This window comes from Anneissia japonica, unplaced genomic scaffold, assembly GCF_011630105.1.
Source record: "Anneissia japonica isolate Jap-2015-1 unplaced genomic scaffold, ASM1163010v1 scaffold2878_len565122_cov162, whole genome shotgun sequence".
In the NCBI taxonomy this organism is placed as follows: Eukaryota; Metazoa; Echinodermata; class Crinoidea; order Comatulida; family Comatulidae; genus Anneissia; species Anneissia japonica.
In genome coordinates, this window is record NW_022758092.1 from 473561 (window position 1) to 484099 (window position 10539).

At 37.5% G+C, this 10539-nt stretch overlaps 1 protein-coding gene across 1 annotated transcript in view; it reads right to left on the reverse strand.

Annotated features, from left to right (window-relative positions):
- Positions 1–2612: 2612 nt before the first annotated feature.
- LOC117124994 (soluble guanylate cyclase 88E-like) overlaps positions 2613–10539 on the reverse strand; it is a 16809-nt gene continuing 8882 nt past the window's right edge. The window contains exons 6-9 of the mRNA XM_033271342.1: positions 9513–9669; positions 8782–8981; positions 6161–6266; positions 2613–3650 (exon numbers count right to left, since the gene is read on the reverse strand). Of these exons, the coding sequence (XP_033127233.1) occupies positions 3625–3650; positions 6161–6266; positions 8782–8981; positions 9513–9669 (489 nt within the window). The 3' untranslated portion in view covers positions 2613–3624. The remainder of the gene's footprint in view (positions 3651–6160; positions 6267–8781; positions 8982–9512; positions 9670–10539) is intronic.

Below are 10539 nucleotides of genomic sequence, written 5' to 3' on the forward strand. Positions count from 1 at the left end.
GGTCCTACTGACCAAGTTTTAATTAAATCGGTCCAGTAGTTTGCCACTAGTAGCCTTTTAAAATGTTGCCAGAAAGAAAGAAGAAACTGCTAAGAAACAGAACCCAGTCAGCTGCTGCTGACTGGGTAAAGAAGAAACTGCTCGGAAACAGAACCCAGTCAGCATGCTGCTGACTGGGTAATGAGTTACCAGTCAGCCAGTTCATATTTTTCCAGTAGAGAACCCCATTTATTTAGGTAAGTGTCATATTTCCCTTTATTTCTTAAAATATATTCTTGTTGTTTTACATGATATTTTATCTCATTTACTAGTCGTATAGTACTTGGCATTGCAGATCTCATTTTTGTCGAATATATATAATGTCTACATAGTAACAAATTAGTGTTTAAAGCTTTAAATCAATAATTCCTAACTCCAAATATGCAAATTCAGAACTGATAACTATGTTTATTATTATTATTATTATTCATGGTATATTTTATTCAACACAACACAAAAAGGAGAAAGCAATTGACAAAAAGTGAATTGTAGCCGAGGCTAAATTGCTCACAATTTACAATCAATTAAAAATTAAGAAAAAGGCATTAGAAATTCACAAACAACATTTAAACATGTTAAAGAGGATATACAAATATAGCATATATTAAGATAAAAAAGTAATAACAATGAAAACAACAGGATAAAAATACAAATTTACAAACTCGTGTAAAAATCGATTAAATAAATATTGTAATTATTATAAATAATAATTACCATAAAATTGAGTGATTTATGTTAAACTTAGATTGTAACCACTTTTTCACTTCTAACCAAAAGGCTTTTATAATAAGGCAATCTTAAAAAAAATATGTGATAATGTTTCTGGTTTTTGTCTGCAAAAGGCACATAATGATGAAACAACTTTCCCAATTCTGAACAAAAATAAATTGTTTCCTAATATTCTTTGGACGATTTTGTACTGAAACCAAATTAATTTTGTAGACAAGGTGAATACAAAGGACATATTATTAATGATTTCCCACTCTTTATCCGTATATGTGGTATCGAGTGCCTTTTCTCATTTAAGCTTAGCTTTTGGTTGTTTATTACGGACATTAATTATTGTATTATATACTAATCTTGAAATTGAATATTTTTTGCTTGAGGTAATAAAAAAAAATTAAAGGGTAATATTGGGTTATTAAATTGAAAATTTAGAACTAATTGCTTTGATAAAAGGTGTCTTTTAACCACTCTTATTAACCCCTCATACTCAAGGAAGTTGGTTTTAATATTGAATTGTTTGCTAAATTGTTTAAAGGAAAGGAATCTCTTTTCAGTTATTAGATCGTTAAACAAGTTGATACCTTTGTCACTCTAGTGTTTATAATAGATACTCTTCCCACCTATCTTAATATTATCATTCATCCATAATGCATGGTTACAAGTCGATTGGAAGTCCGTTGTTCAAAGCGTTCTTTTATATTCTATTGTTGTTTGGTATTGCGGTTCTACCGAGGCTGACCGAAATGACCTCAGACGTATCATTAAATATGCCTCTCATATTATCGGTCACAACGAGGACGATATTGAGGACATATTTAATGCTAGGATGTTAAAAAAATCAAATGTATAATTGAGGATCCAACACACCCTGGTAACTCTCTCTTTGAATTGCTTCCCAGTGGTAGAAGATATCGTTCGATTTATGCTCGTACAAGTAGGTACCAAAAGAGTTTCTTTCCATCAGCTATCCGGGCCCTCAATACAATTGAATAACACTGTTACTCTGATATTTATCTCTTCAATGCTACTTCGTCTGTTACATTGTACTTGGTTGTATGTGAAAAAGAGCCACAGTAATTTCTATGTTATGTAATGTGAGCGTTGCAAATGACAATAAATTGAAATTGAATTGAATATGCTTAATGAAAGTACACCATGCTTTGAGAACATCTATCCAAAAAGAATTATGAAGTTCACATTTTGCTAAAGTGATTAATTTAGTTGAACCTCCTTCTAGGAGCCATACTTTTGTTTGGAATATTGGTTAATAATTATATCTTGATATAAAACAAATTTATAATAAATAAAAACGACTTACTTTTGTCAAGGAGCGGATTTTATAATGGATATTCATTCCCTGAATTCAGGGTAGTATAAAGTGACATGAATATTAATAAATTCCAGGCAAGTGGTAAATTCAGATAAGTGCAAAGCAAAGGGGTGTAAAGAAAAGATGTGTTCGCAGAGGTAGACCTGTCATAGAAACAGTTAGTTGCATAGAAAATGGCATAATGGATGTGAACTGTAGGCCTAGAGTGATAAACACTGACATATATCCTCTGAGGTGCGGCAAAGTTAAGAAGCTGGTAAATTCAGCCTTTAATGACCTCTGATGATAGCTAGAAGGAGCATTACAGTCGTGTGCAACTCATATAGACAAGAGGGAAAAGGAGTATTTTGAACATTTCGAGAAGTACAGCTATATCCAACATCTTTCATAAGTCTTTTGTGTACTCACTTTCCTTAGGATATAGACGACTCACCGAGTTAATGAAAACCATACTACTATTGTAAATTGAATACGAAACAATATAAATATCAAAATACTATATAAAGTGGCACAAAACAATGGCACAAACCAATAAAAATAGTATAGGTATAACACGTACAACGTATTGGATGCTAGACCAATACTACAGAAAATTGACTAAGCCCAAAGCTTTATCTACACTATCAAATTTCATAGAAAAAAGCAATTGATAGAACATAGAGTTGAACACGTTCAACTAATTTTGATACAATTTGTTGATATGTGATATGACGTCATCGTACCCATATATGGGCAAATCACTTTTTTTTTTGTCACATGAAATTTGATAGTGTAAACAAAGCTTAAGGAAACATATTACAAAGGAAATTTTATCTTGACAAGAAATTGCTGTTTAACCGAATTACTGGTGGAAGAAAGCCGACCGACGCGATTCTATAGTGAAACGCAACGCAACGATGCGCGCTCAACGGATCGCTTTAAATGACGATTCGTTCAGACTGCCACCAAGCTGCTACCGCCCATCACTAAAAGCATCACGAGGCAGTGAGTCATCGGCTTACGGTATCGGTTGTTATCACTAACTAGCAGTTCTATTTCTTATTTTTATTATGGCCTAGATCTATATCAACATCTACTGTATTTGTCTGACATTATCGATTAAAAAGATAATCATAATTTTAATTATACTTAAGGGGTGAGTATTTCCGTACGTCTTATGCACCCCTGACTGTAGAACTGTATGGCAGATGAATGCAGACCTGAGCGCAATTTTCATTCAGCACTGCATTTATTCTTGAAATTACACGACATTGTAATATAATGCAAAAATAACATAATTACACACAGCAGAAATTTACAAAGTATTTGTTCGATCTGTAACAGTTAAGATAACACAAAAGATAGTTTTTCAAAAAAATTGAGAAGGTAACACAATGTATAAAATTTGAAACTTTACAAATAGCCTAAAATATGTAAATGTTTTTTAAAATAATCTTAAAAAGAAGTAATATAGCACCACTAAAAGAAACTGTGGTGGTTGGCGAAGGTTGGACACGCCGACCCTTAAGTCTTGCCGAAGACACGACGCTTCACGACTCTTCAACTGGCTGATGCACTGGAAAAAATGAATAAACAATGTGAAATAATCATTATCAATGCAAATAAAATATATTTATGATACAGGAATCAACATAAATTTAATTACTGTAAATCAATATGCTCAATGATTCAGGCTATGTTCTCACACGGCTGCTAACGGTTAGCAGGATCCGGATCCTGCTAACCGTTAGCTGCCGTGCGTCCATATGAGAAAATCCCGATCCAGATACCAAAAATATGATGATCGAATCACTGGCCAGTAAGAAACTGGAAATTGTAAACGCGTACGTGTGATTGGTTGATGATAAAAAGGCGCTCAACTTGCTAACCGATAGCGCTTGCTAACCGTTAGCGTTATCCGGATACTGCTAACGGTTATCGCTAACCGATCGGGGCGTTCTTACGCAGGTGCTAACGGTTAGCGCTAACGGTTAGCTCCTGATCCGGATACAAGGACGCTCGTGAGAACCAGGCTTCAAGTTTCAATGAATGATCAAATAATCTTGTTTAAAACCCTGTGCAAAATGTCAAAGCATGTGACATGCCTAAATACCGGTCATGATGACGGCGGCGGAAAGTAGGTGTGGTGGGTGGGGGGTATTTCATAAGGTTATGAAATCCAGTATGCGAGCGAAGCGAGCATCTAGGCTGGGGGGGGGGCAGTGGGGGTTCAGGGGAAGAAGACCCCTGGAAATTCTACGGATATTTGAGGAACTTCGGTGAATTGGAGGAACTTGCATGGAGTGTCCACCTGCCTCAGCCCCATCATGGTTGGGGCTGAGGAAAAAAATATATAATTGTGGCACTTTTAGATGGCCAGAAATGGCACTCTGAGATTTCAATTTGAATATAATTTTCTGTTTTATCCGCCACTGTTTAATATAACATATTACCTAGCTTTTGTTTCACAAATAACTAATTTGTAATGTTAAGCGAAAAGGTTTTCACTACAGTTTTTACAAAGTAATACTTTAATTACAATGTACTATAAATTCTGTAGTTAACCTTCAGAGGACTTAATTTTGATAAGGGGCCTAATTAAGTACCGTATCTTATTGTTTTCGTTAAATTAGATGGAATTTAAATGTGGTTATATTACGTTAGTTTGATGGCTTACTGTAAGCCAAACAGTTACACTTACATCTACATCGTTAACTAAACGGAACTAGAGCGTTGCACCATACATAGTGCCTACCTTCGCCCTGTGCCTTAATAATAATACAGAATTTACGCAAGACGGGCGAGCGTTTCTATTGTTTTCTTCATGCTCGAGGATAGGTTTCAAGGAAGCTTTACAGACGCGCGCTTCACAGACGTTAATCAATATGGTACACACACAGCTGGTTGCTCAACTCAAAAAGAGAACTTTGTAATGTTCGTTGAAACAAGAATCTATATTGTATTATACAGTAATAGCACTTGGAACACAAATATTGTATAAATCAAATATTATAATAATACAGTGCTCAAATATATAGGAACATAAATTCAGAAAAAGGACATAATGTACAACACTTTCAAATTATATATATAATATAATAATATATATATATATATGTGTGTGTGTGTGTATAGCGCTCAAATATATAGGAACATAAATTCAGATAAAGGACATGATCTGTCTCTTATACACATCTAGATGTGTATAAGAGACAGCGTTTAAAATGCTTAAATTATTATATTAACAATCCTACTAGGAGGAGAAATGTGGCTGTACGAATTTCCCTGACGAGAGCAAAGTGGGCGTGTTCGAGTGTCTCTTAAAATGTCTTGAAAGTGATCCAGGGGGCTAAGCCCCCGAAAAAACAAAAAACAAAAACAAATTTTAAAAAAATTTAAAAAAATAAGGGTTTTAAAGGCTTACCGTATTTAATCGATTTTAGAGTCTACTAATATGCCTGTGTACAAAATGCATATAGAGGTAATTATTTTTTCTCCCCGACGAATTTTGTTTTTTTTTTTACTCTTCTGGGGGTGGGGGGCGACAAATTTTCTAATGGAAATTTTTCCCTATCCCTGTGTCCTCCTGTAGTGCCGCCACTGCACATTAAAAGCAAAAGATGTACTAGACATGAATCGTATCATAGTACATTGAGTTTTAATCCATAATACTACTGGTAATAGTTCAACTGAAATTCTCATTGGGAACCTCTGCCTATCCACGATAGAGAGAGGAATTTTACTGATATGAGTTAGCCAGATTTTCGTACATATATATATATATTTTTAAATGGTGAGGCAGCGAAAATGGATGCGGGAGGTAACAAGAAACTAGTATTTTTTTTTTTTACATAATATAATGTATATGGACCATATTCATATTATAATCACCTACATCATTATAACCTAACCGACTGTTCTCCACACCATCATCATCATAATTACCATCTATTATTTACTTATTATTATCATTGTTGTTGTCATTGTTACTGCTAACAATGTCGTGACACAATCATTATTCCAAAATGTTGAATTATAACTCAACAACACAAGATGAACAATGTTGAAAAACAGTGTTTAACTTACAGCTAAACCTACGATGAGTTGCTCTCATGATGATTTTGAAAACACTGAATGGCAGAGAAGCATATGTACGACCTTTCAACCAATATGTGTTCATAAATCCTTTTCCCTAATTGGAAAAAAAAATGTTTTGTATATTTAAAGTAAAGTTGCCACTCTGACATTTGCACGACTTTGTCCCAGCATTGCCGCGCAAAGCGGCGTGGCAAGGCGTAAGCTACTCTCACACTATCACAACCTAGGCCTACACTGCGATCGGTACACGGCCGACACCGTCGTGTCCAGGTCGTGATAGTGTGACAGCAGCTAAGAGCAACTTGCTCGTGACAAGGCAGAGGTCGTGCATGGTCGCAGAGTTTTCAACATGTTGAAAAATTTATTGTGGTCGGTACTGGTCGTCAGTCTAATCGTAGTCGCTCTCACACGTGTCGTAAACATTTGGCTAAAGCGGCCATAATTATTACTGTCCACAAATAAGTGACAAGGAGGCAGGTCCTACTTGCAGTCGGATACGACCGCAGGTCGGTACGGTCGCAGTGCTAGGTCGCGATAATATGAGAGTTGCTTTAATCTTTGTCTACACTATCAAATTTCATCAAAAAAGCATCACATAAAATGTGATGGAACATAAGAGTTGAACACATTCATTTTTTGTATACAATTTGATAACATGTAATATGACGTCATCGTACCTATATATGGGCACATCACATTTTTTTCGTCACATCAAATTTGATAGTGTAGACAAGGCTTTACGCACTGTCTATGTAATATGGCACTACTTGTTTAGGTTAATGCCACCCTGACACTTGCACGACTTTTGTCCCCGCATTGCGCGCAAAGCATCTTGGCAAGGCCTGCCATTTCGGTGGGGGTGGAGCCATGTTTGCGGCCTGTTCGCGCACTGTACACACATACGTTACACACTGTCTACGCATGCGCGGCCAAAAAAGGGCCGCATTGACACGTAATGGCATTACTTGTTTATACTTAAGTTAAGTATTGTTTGCGCATTGTTCACGTCTAACGTACCGCATTGTCGCACATTGTCACGCACGACACGCAGTTCCCACTGTCTTCCCGCATGAACACGCATTGGCCTGACGACTTCACACAGGGGTGAAGTCTTCGTGGCGCCTTTGGTCAAGCTTTATCCCACCTTGGCAGCACGCTAATATAATAGCGTATGGACTCGATGTGGACGATACGACATGCTGAATTCCAGAAACACTTATTGCAGAGCAGAGAAGGTGTATTATGTCTGATAACTGCAGGACTATTACTTCTGAAAGAGCAGGAGAAAAGGCAGCAAGAGGAAGAGCAATCTTCATTGACACGCATTGACATGCACTGTCGGCAGTGTTTGCGCCGAGTTCGCGCAGTGTTCACGCATGCTTCACGCATATAGCACGAACATTGATGCGTGCCACGTTTTTGAACATTTTAAAATTCTCTCTACGATATAGCACGCACCCCCGCACCCTTCACGTACTCCTCACGCTTGTTCCCGAAGACTTTAATCATTGGCACGCCGAAGTGCGCGCCAGTGCGGGAACGAACATTGTGCAAGTGTCAGGGTGGCTTAAGTATTGTTCGCCCATTGTTCACGTCTAACGTGCCGCACGACACGCATAGTTCGCTGTCTTTCCGCATCGACATGCACTGCCCCGACGACTTCGCGCATGGATGAAGTCGTCGTGGCAATTTTTGGTCACACTTTGTTCCGCTTGGCGACGCGCTATATATTTAGCGTAGGTTTTTCTTCGACTCTCTGTGGACACTACAGCATGCTGAATCCCAGAGATAGTGTTATTGCAGAGCAGAGAAGGTGTCTGTATCTGACAACTGCAGGACTATTACTTCTTGAAGAGCAGAGAAATGGCAGCAAGAGGAAAAGCATTCTTCATTGACACGCACCGTCGGCAGTGTTCGCACCGAGTTCGTGCAGTGTTCACGCATGGTTCACGCATGGCCGGCACGAACATTGATGCGTGCCGAATGTTTTAACATTTTAAAATTCTCTCTACAACATGGCACGCACTCCCGCACCCTCACGCTCGTTCCCGAAGACTTTAATCATTGGCACGCCGAAGTGCGCGCCAGTGCGGGAATGAAAATTGTGCAAGTGTCAGGGTAGCACTAAGCTTATATATACATCATAGTCTTCATCAATGCCGTTCATATTTTGAAGCAAACTTACTGCGTTACGATAAAAAATTAGTATACTTGCAGAACGAGTACATCATGATGAAGGTGATTATGATGTTGATGATGATAATGGTGGTGGTGGTGATGGTGGTGTTCTGGTGGTGGTGGTGGTGGTGGTGGTGGTGGTGGTGGCGCCGGTGTGGCGGGCCGGGCAATGAAGACGACAATGGGTTAATTTTATAGCATATACAGTATTATCTTCCAAATCTTTTAATAGGCTTTGATCCATGACAGGGCGTGGCCTCGCTGCTTTTAGTCCACCCGATGACCATTTAGGATGCACTGTATACCCAAGGAGGTATAAAATTCGTGTGACTCTTTATACTATTATATGAATATCAAACAAAGGAGACATTACTACTACTATCTAACATCGGTACCCTCTAGAAACTATCCCCTCTACGACAGAATCGTACCTTAACTTCGATTTGGCCTCTTTCTTCGATTATATACGGACTTTTACTTAGGATGTCCCTAGTAGCTTCACTGATATGTATGCACTGCGCTTCACTGGTAGCCTCCATCCTTGAGGCGGTGTTGACAGTGTCACCGAACAAACAGTACCGGGGCATCTTGACGCCAACTACTCCTGCGACTACTCCTCCTGAGTGAATGCCTATAAATAAATGATTATCTTAGCTGAATATCGGGATTATTTCCCAGATGCAAGTCTGGTTCTCTGGTAGACATGATATATAATGGATCTAATGTTTTTATAAGCCATTATCGTAATTATACTGTCGGTGTAAATTTTCTTGCGCCAGTTTCAGGTTTCCTAAACTGATTTTGTTCTGATTTTTCGATCGTCCGCCCGTCGTAGGACAACGATTCCCGTCTTTGATACATTCAACATCAATTTTTATACTTTGCTTATTTCTTTCAATTCATATTTTAAAAAAGACATGCATGTGCTTGTATGTTCATATCCATTATTTCTTCCAACTTCTAAAACTAGAGTTATAAAATCGCATCGTATGCCTATAACGTAAGAGGCTATGCATATATGGTATGTTGCATGTAACAACAATAACATCAGCATCAGCAACACGGTAACAAAAATAACAACAAAAACAAGCAACAACAATAATAATAATATTTAAAAAAGTAGATCTTACATTTATTTTAATGTGCTAAATCAATTTATTACCTGCACGTATTTTCAAGCTTTCACCTGTGCCGGGGTCTTTCATGTCACTCATAGCATTCATCAAGGACAGAGCCATTTCAGACACCATCATTGCGTGGTCGTCCGTCGGTGTCGGTGCCCCGGACACTATCATGTAAGCATCTCCAATTGTCTCCACCTATGTAATTCAGAAAATATTTTATCTCATTCGTTCATAGCCATTGATGTGCTTTTCCAAGAATTTTCGTAGTAAAGGTTTGTGGGGATGGGGTCGATATTATCGTATTATCGGTGGTGTTGGTGGTATTATGATATTCTTTGTTACCACGCTATTACTGGAGTTTGGAAGGTCTGATAAGTTTTAATCTTTATTCTATGCGATTCTACATTAACGTTTCAGACTAGTTAAGCAACGGCATTTTTGACTTTGACATCACTGTGATCATCATAACCATTATAATCCTAAAACATTGAAACATTCTTATAAGTAAACCAAAAAATATAGGCATACGTACTGTTTGTAACTTTTTAATCCGTTGTTAACGGACCGTCATCAGAGAGTGAAATAATCCTAGTCATATCAGCATCGTTGTCGTTACCATTGACAACGTCATTACATCATCGTCACTATCATAATCAGTTTTTGTCGTTTTTCGTTTTACTGTTCTGTTTTGTATATATATTTATGCAAGTTAAGTATACCTTGTGCTGTGTTTTATTTATTTGATTTTTTATAATTTAAGTCAATGTTTGATTTCCGATGCTTGAACGCGTTTATATGTATGTTGCTTCTTGTTTGGAGGTATTTTTTGAATAAAATTGAAAAAAAAATTGAAAATTAATCATCATTGTCATTATCATCATCGTCGTTGTCGAGATAATCATCTTCTGCATCGTTTTCGTTATTCATTACAATTGATATCGCCATTATCACCATCATAATCATGAGCAGTTTAGCAGCTGGTGGTAGCCACTTTGTGTGTGCGCTGAACCACGGAAATCTCTTGGTCCCCGGTTAAATTCCCATCGCTGCTCTCCTTGTGTTTTA